At 48.2% G+C, this 13,902-nt stretch overlaps 1 protein-coding gene across 4 annotated transcripts in view; it reads left to right on the top strand.

Annotated features, from left to right (window-relative positions):
- Nucleotides 1-13,902, top strand: part of LOC130871178 (interleukin-10 receptor subunit beta-like) — an 86,296-nt gene that overhangs the window by 22,826 nt on the left and 49,568 nt on the right. For 2 of the 4 annotated variants that reach the window (XM_057764485.1, XM_057764483.1), the window contains exon 1: nucleotides 12,590-12,818. The exons of 1 other annotated variant lie outside the window; for it this stretch is intronic. In XM_057764485.1, the coding sequence (XP_057620468.1) occupies nucleotides 12,764-12,818 (55 nt within the window). In that variant the 5' untranslated portion in view covers nucleotides 12,590-12,763. Of the gene's footprint in view, nucleotides 1-12,267; nucleotides 12,282-12,589; nucleotides 12,819-13,902 lie in introns of those variants that run through there. One more of the 4 variants, XM_057764484.1, reaches the window with a different exon arrangement.

Below are 13,902 nucleotides of genomic sequence, written 5' to 3'. Positions count from 1 at the left end.
AATGGTAAATGACCCCACAGATGGGCTCATGGTCTGAGCTCTTGACTTCCTGCTGATGGTACCATTTGGGGTCTTTCTGGAAAACTTTGGGAGGTTGGCACTAACTGACCAGAGTAGGTCACCGGGACTGGCTGGCCTTGAAGGTCATACCCATCTCTGGCCCTGCCTGCGGCGTGTTCTCTGCTTCCTCGTCCACCACCTGAACGGCTTCCAGTCCACACTCCTGCCACCAAGCCCATCACCTCTGCCCTCCTTCCCTGACGGGATGGACACACTCTCGGAAACCATGAGCCAATCCTGCCCCCTCACATTTCTTGCCAGGCAGTCGGCCACAATGTTGCCAAGGTAACTATTACAAGTGACTCAGCTATTTGGGGACTCACTAGGTAGGGCCTGGCACTAGGTGGTCTGGTAGCAGTGTGACTTCATGGTCTAGTGTTCCTCAAAGCCAGAAGATACACAGACTGATTGATACTGAAGGCAAAAGCCAACCCTTACCTTAAGCTGAGTTCCAGTGTCTGTAGCTTCTAACTTCTACAAAACGATTAACATAGGCCCCAAGCAAGTCAGCCTGTTCATGTCTGGCACCAGACCTCTTAACTCCAAGTAGACAGCCAATTCTCTAGCTCTCTTCTGACCCACCACCCAGTCAGCAGGCAGGATAAATACCTGTTGTCACAGGACGTCCTACCTTCAGATGCAGGCCACAAGTTCAAGGTCTTCATGGCACTTGGACTCCTGTCCAACTGGGCTACAAAATCAAGAACTCCCCAAAATTCCTCTCAGATCCAATAGTTTGATGACATGCCTCCCAGAACTCCTGGGACTTGCGTGACTAGTCTACACGAGTCTAGTGAAGATGTTAGACTCTCGGCACAGGAGATAGAAGAGTCAACACAGCAGCTTCTCCTCCTGTGGCGGCAGCCTCCCCAGAACGCAGGCATGTCCACTATCCCACATTCAGGGATTGAGCTGGGTCTAACGAAGTCGTTGGCTGCAGCATTAGACTTAGTCTCCTAAAGGGAGGAGGAATACACCTCCCTGGTCGTACCAGTTCTTTCCTCTACAAATCAGACCTCATCCTGACACTGTCTCCCTGCTCTCCAGGGGGTCGCCTCATTAGCACAGACTTAAATATGGTTACTACCTTAGTCTCTTTACTGCTGCTGTAAGGAAATAACCCAAGTGGATAACTTTACACAAAGAAAAGACATTTAGGGGGCTGGCGAGATGGCTCAGAGGTTAAGTGCACTGAGTTCAATTCCCAGCACCCACATAGTGGCTCACTACCATCTAAAGTGGGATCTGATGCCCTCTTCTGGCATAAAGTTGTCCATGCAGACAGAGCACTCATACATAAAGTAAATAAATAAACCTTTAAAAAGAATGATAGAGATATTTATTTCTCCTAGTAGATTGTGGGCTGGGAAATGCAAAATGGGAAGGGTTCCTTTCTGAATCTGTAGATGTCACATGCCATGGAGGGGAAGTAGCAAGCTGTTTTATGACCACCCATTTCCCTAATGACAGCATTAACCACAACTGAGGGCAAAGTCTCATGACCCAAGTCCTTCCTAACACCCCCTCCCTTCTCAGTGGGCACCATAGCAGGCCTCAAGTAGTGCTTGTTAAAAAGAGCGGCTCTCGGTCAGGGAATTTCATGAGGTCAGAAGCCTTGTGCCTAGAACCAGGAAAAGGGGACGGGGGGAGGAAGAGAGAGAGAGAGAGAGAGAGAGAGAGAGAGAGAGAGAGAGAGAGAGAGAGAGAGAGAGAGAAAATATGAACATATGTATATATACAGGTACAGGAAACATCATGATCTTTTATACAGATAAAACTCTCACAAGCAATAATTCAAGTCAGGGTGGATGAGATGGCTCGGGGTAAAGGTGCTTGCTGCCACGTCTGATCCCAGAGCCCACACAGTGGGAGAAAAGGACGAACTCCAGAAGGCTGTCCTGAAACCTCCACATGCACACTGTGGCGTGTGCACACACACACACATGCACACACAAATTTAGTAAAACCACAGAGGAAGGTTTACTGTGACCCAGAGTCGTTGACCCGCAGCTGCCCATTTTCTGAAAATTGACCTCTTGTCCTCTCTCCCCACCCGGTGCTCCACCCGCTAAGGCCTGGTCTTACAATAGCACGCTGTAGATTCATCCCACCATGACCTGGTGTTAACACATCATTTAATGTGTCGTCGGCCTCCCTTCCATCTTTAACTGAGACAGCTCCCGTCTACAACTATCCTGATACTTGTTCTTTCTTGTCTGGCACTCAGCAGTCACAGATTCAGATAGTAAGACCCCTCCCTCTGTCCAGCTACCATCTGAGCTGCTCTTAACGAGCAAAAGCAGCGGTCAGCAGATGCAGCGTGATGGACAGCTGAGACCAGGGCTTACTCTTAGGGTGGGAGCCACAGGAGGAGGACGTTAGCCCAGAGATATGGTGAGGCATCTTCCCCTTGTTAATCCCCAAATCCATCAAATGGCTCCTAGCAAACCCCGAGGGGATTCAATTCATGTAACAAATACAGCAATGACAGAAATAGAAATCTCTGGTGTTGTGGGACTCCCACAGCAGAAGGACACAAAAGAGATTAAAATGGAGAAATAAAGTAGCAGTAAGAACCATGGGGGGTGTGGTGGAAATAAGGCAAGAATGTCGGCAAGGAAGTGTCTAGGGGAGGGGTGGGCAGTCACTGTTTCAAATGTGGCTGTCCGGGTGCACACACCCTTCGATTCCTATTCACTTGTGATTTGTGTGGGGGTGGACGAACCCCAGAAGGGGGATGAAGGAGCAAGTGTGGGCCAGCAAGGATAAAACTAATGGGTACCCTTGGCATGGGCATCCTTGGCTCAGCAGCCCAATCCCAGGGGCTCCTCAGAAACCTGTCACCCTCAGTCACTGGGATGATTAATAGTCCCGGATGATGTGACCTCCAGGTGGGAGCAACTTTGTCTCAGTCAGGTCAAGTCCTTCAGAAGCATCTCACGCTTGGCTGTTAGCTTGCACCGAAGCACCCAGGCCTCACTGATGGGTAAGGAATGTGGGTGGGGCACCTACAGCATCCGCCACAGACGACTGAAGTGAGTGGTTCCTGGATGAGGACCCCGGGGATATGTGGTAGACAGAGTAACAGCCACGTACAGACATCTGTATCTCAAGACACCTGTATCTTGATCCTAGACCTGTGACCAAAGAGACTGGGTGCTTCCTGATAAATTCAGAATGGAGATAGATTATCCCGGGCCACCTATGTGGGCCTCCTGGGAGCACAGAGGACAGTGACAACGGAAGCAAAGATGGGACAGTGAGAGACTGAGAGCCGCTGGTCTGCTGGCTCTGAGGACGAAAGAGAGCTCTGCAAAGCAGAGAAAGACTTGGGCATAGATCTCTGATGCCATCCCGCAAACACCCTGGTCTTTATCCCAGCGAAACTCAATTTGAAAGTCTAACATAGGAATTGTATGCCAATCTGAGTTGAGCCAGGTTTTGCCACCTTGCTTCTGTAGGCTAGACCACAGGAACAAAGCAAATGCATCTAGGAGACCTAGCAGGGGGGATTCCATGTGATGAGTCCAGCAGATGCTGACTAAGGGCCTCAGGCACGCTGACTTGGAGTGAAGAGAGCAAAGAGGAACAGTCCTGGTTTAGGTCAGAGGGTGTGAGACTCTAGATGGTATAAGTCTTTAAAAGACATTAGAAGGGATGAGGACCCCAGGGGGACTTGAGCAGATCTGACTTAGGATGTAGTAGGGACAGTGGTGTGCCATAAAGTGGGAGATCCAAGTGGCTCCCTGACAGGCTCTGCAATGATCTAAGTGGTTCTCATTCAGAGAAACCAGCAGGGAAGAACTCCAAGAAGCATCAGCTACTGCATCATCCGCTACATCATCTGCTACATCATCCATTACATCATCCATTACATCATCCGCTACATCATCCGCTACATCATCTGCTACATCATCCGCTACATCATCCATTACATCATCTGCTACATCATCCTCTATATCATCCGCTACATCATCTGCTACATCATCCGCTACATCATCCTCTACATCATCCGCTACATCATCTTCTACATCATCCTCTACATCATCCATTACATCTTTGCTACATCATCCACTGCATCACCTGCTACATCAACCGCTGCATCATCCTCTACATCATCCTGTACATCATCCTCTACATCATCCATCCACTACATCACCTGCTACATCAACCACTACATTATCTGCTACATCATCCACTGCATCACCTGCTACATCAACCGCTACATCATCCTCTACATCATCCATCTGCTACATCATCAGTCTACTACATCATCCGTTACATCATCCATCTGCTACATCATCCACTACATCATCCTCTACATCATCCACTGCATCATCTGCTACATCATCCACTACATCATCCATTACATCATTGCTACATCATCTGCTACATCATCCACTACATCATCCATTACATCATTGCTACGTCACCTGCTACATCAGTCTGCTACGTCATCCACTACATCACCTGCTACATCAGTCTGCTACATCATCAGTCTACTACAGAGAACGGCATTTATAAAACACTATCCTTGCTACCCAGGCCTTTTAGGTTTTAAAAGAAAGACAAGACACATCCCAAGGCCAAGATTTGAAGATATAAATCTGGCCTCTGCTTCCCAAAATGAGCTGTTCTAACCCTCTTTTATGAAAACAATCTATGATGATAACATACACGCATAATTGGCCACAACCCAAGAGATTGTATTTTACCTTACCATTAAGCTAAAATCAAACACAGAACCTTCAAGTTGTGAAGACCCTTAGGACTGATGCCGCATGGCCCTGTGAGAAGCGTTGCTCTAGCTTGCTACTGACTACAGTCTGCCTAATGTGCTTGTGGGTTGAGTTTACTGCACTGCTCTAGTGTAGACATTTTAGAAAGTTGGGTAGGTCCGTGAATCATCTGTGAGTCGAAATCCTCATACCGTGCCTCTGAGGCCAGGCCTGAGGATCCTTCACCATCCACCCTCTTCATGGGTCTGCATTTGGAAGTCAGGGTTAACTCCCAATGCCCGGGGTCTTCACTGAGCTAGCCATTCATTAATTCACCTTTTCAAAGACTTGAAGTATGTGATCCATTTTCAGTCCCTTATACCTCTTCTGCCTGTTTTTCCTTGAAGCTCTGATACAGGGTTCATACTAATATAGATCCTTTCTGGAAATCTAAGAGAATGTCACCTGTGGTGACTCACTGCACCTTGGTCCAGTTGTCCTTAGGGGAAGCAGCTGCTCTCAACGCAGAGGTAGAAATCTTCCAAGAGGAAGCTTGAGAAGAGACTAGGAAAGGTCTTTGCAGGCAAAGCACTGGCCGGGTTTGGGTTCCTGCTGTGGCCAAGGCCAAGCCTCAGAACACCCTAATTAGTTTTCCAGGCTGGCGTTCCATCCTCTAGCTGGGCCACCACGAGGGCTGAGTGCCCACAGGCAATTGAGATCTGATGTGACAGAGAAAGTAGATTCCAGTTTTGATCGTTGAAATTTCAAGAAGCTCAGACAGCTAGCTACTCTATTGCATTTGTCTAGCATAAAACTATTGATTTTGAAAACCTAAATATATTTGGTTTCAAATAATGCATTTATATTAGCTTCCTTTCTTTGGTATTTAGCAATATAATTTTTTCAAACTTTTGCTTCCTCCGCATTAACTTCTGACACCAAACTAATGTGAGTATACCCCACCTGTGACCATGCGTTCAATTTCTCCTGAATAAAGTCATGTATCTTTTCATCAACAGGATTGTCAGAATCTACCACAGTAGGAATAATTGCTGTGTGTTTCATAACGATGAGCGCCATAAGCTTCATCATATTTCTGAAACGGATTGGTTGTATATGCTTAAAAAATAGTTTCCCCAATGCTTTGGTATGTAGTTTTTTATCTTTATTTATTATTTAATTTAATAATTTTATTATAGATGTAATGTGTTTGCAGAAAAAAAATCTCATCTTCTAAAAACATCAGTCATCTTGGTCATGCTAGATCCTTTGTCATTCCTGCAAGTGTCAAATGTATTTGAGCCTTTTCTACTTTCTGTATTTTCTACCTATATTCATCTCTCTCTCTCCCCTCCCCCCTCTCCTTTTCCCTCTCTCTCTCTTCTCTCCTCCATCTCTCCTCCCCCCAATACGTACTTGTTCATGGTGTCTTTCTCAGTGGCTCCCCAGCTTATTTTTGTTTAAATATTTCTAATTCAGTCTTTGAGAATTCCATACAGTATCTTTTTTCATGTTCTTTCCTGGGTCCCAACTCCTCCCAGATCCTACCCACCCAACCTCATGGTCTTCTCTCTTAAAAAGAAACAAAATAACTAAATTAACATTTATTTATTTATTTGTGCTGGCGGGGGGGGGGGGGGGGGCACATTCCATGGCATTCTTATGAAGTCAGAGGACAATGTAAGGAGGGGTCAGCTCTCTTTCCGCTCTCAGGTCCCGGATGGGGCTCCGGTGGCCAGTCTTGACGTCCTGATTTCAAGGGCTTTCACCTGCCAAGCCGTCTTCCCCGCCTTTTCCACTTAATTTTTTTTGTTGTTTTTTTAACATGTATAAAACATTCTTTCTGTTTATTAAATTTAATTGATTTTTCTATTCAACCGCACAACTTTTCCAAAACAAGCTAATGGTTGCTTTTTGCAAACTTTTATAATTTTATGTTTTTTTGAGATTATAGCTAAATCATTTCCCCCTCTTCCTCCCTCCCACCAAACCTTCCCATATACTCCCCCTTGCTCCCTCTCAAATTCATGGCTCTTTTTCTCATCAATTAGTATTATATACATATGCATTGCTATTACACACACACACATATTTGTGTGTGTATATACATATATGTGTGTGTTCCTGAATACATAAGTACGACCTGCTCAGTCTGAATAATATTATTTTTATGTGTATTTTCAGGGCAGACCATTTGGTACTGAATAACCAATGTGCCCTCCCCTGGGGAAGACTATTTCTCCAGCTCCAACTCCCAGCTGTCCTTAGCTGCCTTTAGCTCTTTGTGTGAGGTCGAGTCCTCCTGGGCTTTCCTGGACCTCAGCCTACTTTGCATGTCTATTGATGTCGCCCTTGTTCAGCTCCTGTTTAGGCAGTCATGCTTCTGCCATTGCGAGGAGACTCCTCGGTCTCTGACCCCTACAGCCCTTTCTGCCCCTCTTCTGCAATGTCCCTAAACCTTAAGGGTGGGGTACCGTTTCCCCCTTATCTTTTTAGGTCTCTCACTGAACCTGGAGGCCATCCGTTCAGCTAGGCCGGCTGACAATGAGCTTCACGGTTCCGTCTCTATCCCTCCCCTCCCATGCTGGGATCCAAACTCCAGCCTCACGTAACAGTTACTGAATTCAGTAAGAGTCGTTACAGGCATGTTGCTGAACAGGCTCTCTCAGCCCCCACCTATTATATTTAATGATCATGGAATTACATTATTATCAAGGCATTGTTTTTTCCCAGCTGTAGGGCATTTGGGTTGACTTTCTTCTCTTTTTCCTCTCTCCAGTTAGGAATAGTACAATGGAAATTTTTATGTGGGTCACCTTTTCATTTTAGATTACTTGAAGGGACCACACACACAATAGATTTATCGTATAAAATGTCATGACGAGCTGGTTTGTCGTGCTCTGTTCGCTGTCCTGTACTTGGTGGCTGCTCACACTTGTTCTCGCCTGCTGCTCCCGTTGGTCAAGACAGCCGTTTGCTTAGCTCTCGTCTGCTTCTGCTTGGAGCTTGGGTCCGGCAGGCTCTGAGTGTTGGTCTCCTCTTTCTAAACGTCCTGCGTTTTCACTCAGCTGCCATCCCCGACCACTTGTCCTTTCTTCTATCAGATTGTCCCTTTCACATCGCCTTTGTGACATTTCAATAGAAATACCTCGTTTTCCCCTGGTGTAGCTCATCTGCCTGATTCTATTCTCCCGGCAGCCACTGCCCCTCCAGAACTGAGCATTTTAGTCACTTTCTTCTAGTGGCAGCTTGGGTCTGTTTTCTGTTTCTCTGTTAAAAATTATTGCTCTCTATTTAAGCAAATCCACCAGAAAAAGGAAACTATGACCCTCTAGGCCTAGTGTGTTTGTAATCCATATTTACCAGAAAGTTCAGTTTAGGGGGAATCAAAATCAGGGTCTGAACATTCTAGTAAAAATTTTAAATGCTTTCTGTTTTGAATTTGATAAATCCTTGTTTACTTACTACTGATTACAATGTATTCCAAGTGTTGGTATGTGGAACAGGGCAAATGAAAGCCCCGCCCATGGGGCGGGACAAAGTGAACAAAAGCCCCGCCCATGGGGTGGGACAAGGCAAACCAAAACCCCGCCCATGGGGCAGAGCAAGGCAAACAAAAGCCCCACCCATGGGGCTTAGTATGACGAGTAGGGCAGACAATAATAATTTACGAATAAGAATATTAGGTTCAAAAGTTTATATTACTCTGGAGCTAAATTTTTATGTCAGTAATCTGTCCTACGTAGTGAATACAGGGCCAGCAAGAGCACACAGGGAGACAGTCTCAAAGAAAAAAATCAAAATGTTTGGCAAGGTCATTGCATGCTTAAATTGGGTGTTTAATTAGAAGATAAGGGTGAAGCTGTTTCCAACCTCAGAGAAAAAAAGAGTACACAAACCATTGTGTAAAGCCCACTGAATCTTGCACAACCCAAACAACCGTGTAACTTACGCCCAGATCAAGAAAAGAAAAAAAAAAGCCAACTCTCCCAGAATTCTCTCTCTTGCCACCTGCCAAAGCACCAGTGCTCACTAAGATTAAACCAGGAATGGAGTATCATTATCGATAGCCCTACAATCCATAGAATTACAGGGGCAGCATTTTTTTTTAATTTAAGAAATAAATTAAGCAGCATGCATAGCCATCACACAGGAAAGGATCCAGTCTTACTGAAAAGAGAAACGAAAGCCTATCAGAGGAGAAGCTCAGAAACACGGGTCCTAACACAGAAGCCTGCTGTGTGACAGTCAGCTGTGCAATCTGCTGGGGGAACCATGGCTGCTGACGGTGTTAGCTGTTCTAGAGGAACTCTATGGGATCCCTCTCTACCCCATACCACACACAGTTAATTGTGTGAAAGTCTAGAGGCTGGGTGTCCGGTAGCACGGGGTATGCTTAGCATGCAAAGAGCCCTGAGGTCAATCCCCGTGTGAGGCAAAGGGACTTAGAGAATGAAGCATCCCCAGGCTTCACCCAAGCACACACAGGGCTTCTAACCAGACTCGTTCTTGGCAGTGTTCCCTCAGCAATGTTCTCTTCATTCACACAGCAGTGGTGTCGTACTGAGTTCTGTAAGCAATCTCGAGGTGGTTGAAAGTGTACAGGAAGGAGTGCAGAGGAGACACCCAAACGCTGTGACATTTCATGTGGGTTTGGAAACACAGGAGTGGGGCCCAGCAACTAGCAAGTGCGGCATGACCGTCAGCTTCTGTTATTATATGCCCACATCCACATCCCTTCACAGCCAATGCTAAGCTTTATCTGTTGAAGAGCTAATACGAGTGAAGGCCTTTCTCTCTCCTCTCTCCCTCCCCCGTGCCCTCCCCGCTTCTAGAATCTCCATAACATTTTATACTGGATCTTCCCTGAAGCACCTCCATCCGAAGCAGTGGACAAGCTGGAGATCATTCCTACAAACAAAAAGAAGAAAGTGTGGAACTACGCTTATGGAGATGAAAGCGACAGCGATGAGGAGGAGGTGCCCAAAGCCAGCGCCACGGGTTACACCACGCACGGACTGATGGGCAGGCTTCCGCACCCGGCCTCTGACTCCTCAGCCAACCCTCAGGAGGCCCAGCTTGAAGAGGACTCTGCTGCCGAGGAATACGAGGAAGCTGGAGCCAGAGCTGGTGCTATGGCAGAACTCCCCACAGAGGCTGAGGTGGGGTCAGATCTCAGGCCCTCAGAAGACCCGAGCAGCCCCTATGAGAAGAAAGAGAGGGGGATCCAGGACTCTTTCCCCGGCGATGACAGCAGCTCCGTGAATGGGCCGGGGGACAAAGTTGTCTTCAATGTGAACTTAAACTCTGTGTTTTTGAGAGCTCTCCACGAAGACCCTGAGGAAGCCTCCGAGGTCCTATCTCTTGCAGAAGATACAGGGCACCTAGACGAGGCTCCCCACAGGACAGAGTCAGGTCTTCTGATGGCCGGTGGCGATAGCACACAGCTGCCCCAACCCGGCATCTCTTCCCAGGTTCTGTGGACCGAAGATGAGTCTTCTGAAAGAACTGACAGCTCAGATTCTGATGCTGACCTAGGGGATGGCTATATCATGAGATAACTTCAGAAGCGGCTGGTTGGCTCGATCTGAACACCTACAGGGTTCTCTTGAAGGCCTGCCTTGATCCCTGTGTCCGCGAGGGAGGGACAAGGGAACTGGAGACCCTTGTGGTTCTTGCTGATGGCCTTCTCTGTGCATATTCCCAGTTTGGGGGTTCATATTGTTTACATGGGTCATGAGCATGACCCGCCCACGCCCTGTTCAGCGATGCTATGGAGGGGCTGTGTTAGGTTTCCCGGGGAACAGTGTTCAGTGCAACTTTCAGAGGCAGCCAAGGCCTCCCATTCCTGTGTCATTTCTAGGAAATGATTAAACTGGGGAAGAGGAAAGGAAAGAAAAACGGGTCAAGAAGTGTTTAGCCGGCCTCCTGAAAGCAGGCAAAAGCGAAGGAGGAAGGGCACGCCGTCAGTGAGGAGAAAGGGGGAATATACGCAAAGGAAGCCAGCGAGGTCTGACCCTTCTCAGATGCCATGGCCTGTTTCGTCCACTCTGAGACGGTCATTCACGTCCACCCATAAAGCCCTCCACGGTAAAGTGGGGTGGGGAAAGCCACGTGATGACTTTCAGGATCCTGCAGTTGACTCCCAGAGAAAGCCATCTGGCCAAGCGGAGGGTGAGGGGCAAATTTCAGTGCCCACCGTATTTTAAGGTTTTTGTGTCTAAGAACAAAAGCGAGCATTTTAAGGCCTTCAGAACAAACAGGGGATACCAGTGTTAGGGGCGCACTTTGCAGTTTTTAAAGTACTCTGTATAGATTTGGATGACAGTCGCTGGGAGCAACAGTCGCAATGATCGAAGTTCTAAATGCCATGGAGGGGGAGCCAGTGGATGACTTTGGGGTTCCTGTATGGTTTTTATTTTATTTTGTTTTATTTGGACAAGGTCTCTCATATAGGATGATCTTTTGATCTTCCTGCCTGCACCTCGCCCAGCGCTGTGGTTACAGGAATGCACTGTCATAAGGTTCAACCCAGGGCGGCATGCAGGCTAGGCGAGCACCCTGCCAGCCCCCCTGGTAGTTTTGCTTCACCTCTTTGAGCTTCCGTTTCTTTTTTTTTTTCTTTTTCTTTTTTTAATTTTCGAGACAGGGTTTCTCCGTAGCTTTTTCTGGTTCCTGTCCTAGAACTAGCTCTTGTAGACCAGGTTGGCCTCGAACTCACAGAGATCCGCCTGCCTCTGCCTCCTGGGTGCTGGGATTAAACCGCCCAGCCCGTTTCTTTATGAAGTCAAGGGACTGGGTCAAGTCATCTCCACCGTCCCAGAGTCCTGGGACCAATGCTGGAAAGAAGGGGATAAAGACCCTTGGAGGTGCTGAACCTCAGAGGCATCCAGGATGGGGCCCTCCCATCTTGCTCCTCACCCCAAAAACTAGTTTCTCACATCTTCCTTCTATTCAGAAAGGGAAAACTACATGGGTCCAATCTCAAAGGCTTCTGATGTAACTCATGTGACTTCTTCTAAAGCGATTCAAAAGAAGACCTAATATAATCTCACAGGAGAGAGATCCTATACACAAACCATTTCTCTGCACTCTGAGTACGTCTTCTTACCCAGACTCATTCGCTGCCCAGCTTTTCTTTGAAGCTTTGCATGATTGCTGGAAAACACTTATTTTTTTTTAATTTTGTATGTTTGAAGATTGTCAGAGGTAATACAAAAAAATACTTTTTCATACCAGCCTGTGGTCTTTTGAGTCATTTCTCTATAGAATGTGTCTCAACCTGGAATGTATTTCTTTAGCATATTTGTGGTTCTGCTGGCCTATCAAGATTATACCGTCTTTCTCTAAGTCTGCGGTGGCCTGCTGGGATGCCCCCCCCCCCCACGTGACGTGTTCTTAGACGTTCCTCAACATGTAGACAGCCAGCCTACTGTGGATTTTCCCACCTCACCACCTGGTCTGTTTAAGAAGAGGAAATTAAAGCTTTCTCAGCAATCTTGTGTAAGAAACATGTTACCAAGAAGTGAACAACTTGGCCTTGCGCCATCTCCTTGGGGTGGGGAGGGGCACTAAAGCATTCCGAAACTGTGCTGAGGGGTGCTCTGATTCACCTTTTGTTTGGGGGACAGGACTTTGGAGAAGTGATGCTTCGGTAGGGAAAATCAAAGAACACTAAGCGATACTAAGAAAAGAAAGTGCCCAGCACTAGGGAAGCTGAGACAGGTGGATGGCTTCGGATTCCGTCTACCTGGGAAAAGAGAAAGAAACTCAAGTGGGGAGGGAACTGGAGGATGAGGGCGGGTGCGGGGACGACCCTGTAACCCCGGACTGGCTTCTTAGTGCCTTTAGCTTGAGGCCACCTGCGCAGCTCTGGTCCCGGCGGGCTGCGGCCGGAGGGAGCCGAGGGGTGTGGCCTGGCCGCGCGGCGTCGGTTCCCGGAAGGGCCCCAGCGGCTGCCGGCTGCGGGGCTGCGGCGCGGGGCCATGGCCTGGGCGCGGAGCATGGTGGGCTGGCTGGGCGGCTTCCTGCTGCTGCCAGGTGAGCTAGGTGGGCAGGGGTCCCGGGCGGGCAGGTTTCCCGGCTTGGGAACTCAGAGGCGGGGCGTCCCCAAGTCTCGGTCCCGTGGGCGCCCCGAAAGGGACCCTGTTTGGCAGGGAGCACTGGCAGGTAACCCCACCTCGCCGCGGCGGGAGGCACACACGCGGGGTTGCGCTGCCTGGATCCTGGGTGGACCACCATCACCCCCAGCCCGCAGCCGGGAAACTGAAACGGGATGCCGGCACAGCTGCTGTCAGACCCCCGAGAGTACTAACAGAAGTCGAATTTTGTGAAAGACCCAGACACTCCGTGGTGTCCGTCCCGATCCTCGGGGACAAACCCTGAGTCCTCCCCAGCCGCCCGCAACCTCCCTCTGCCCCCTCCTCTGCCGGGCCAGCTCCCCGTCCCCACGCCCTCCTCGTCACACCTCCACACCCTGAAATCTGAATTCTGCCCCTCAGCTCCCCCAAATAACTTCTGGAGACTCTCAGCAGCGTGTGTCTCTCTGGGCCCTGCGCTCTTGGGATTCCCCATCCTCAGGCGAGCTCTGCTTGAGGTCCTCTGTCTTCTCTCCTTCCTTAGCATGAGACTTTGAGAGAGTCCCTGGCAGATTGGTGTTGAATAGTTACTGCCACACTTCATCTCTAATGACTCCAGGATAAGTGGTTTAGAATTTTCTAGTAAAATCTAAAATAATAATAATAATGTCTGACCCTAGCCCAAGGCTATATATTCTTTGCGACCTCAGGCTCACTCACGCAAACGTCTCCTCTCCCTGATAACCCTTGAGTCTCCATGGTGGATCCAGTCTGTTGCAGCTGATTTGAGACTCCTGGGTTCCCTGCTCTGCCTGTGCACCCCCACCCCAACCAGGGCTCCAGGGCCTTCAGCCAGAAAAGACCATTAACCCTAACTGGTCCCCATCAGGTCTATATGGAGTGTATATTTATAAAACTGGATCTGAAATCACCTGACCCCTTATACATTCCTACCACTCAAATTTCTGCCACCATCATCCATCCCCAACTATCATCTACCTCCAAATTTCTTCTCCTTATTGCTTCAGACAAAACATAGCCTCCTC

The sequence above is a fragment of the Chionomys nivalis genome, chromosome 3, assembly GCF_950005125.1.
Source record: "Chionomys nivalis chromosome 3, mChiNiv1.1, whole genome shotgun sequence".
In the NCBI taxonomy this organism is placed as follows: Eukaryota; Metazoa; Chordata; class Mammalia; order Rodentia; family Cricetidae; genus Chionomys; species Chionomys nivalis.
The sequence above is the reverse complement of the archived record's forward strand: the minus strand, read 5'-3'. Positions and strand labels throughout refer to the sequence as shown.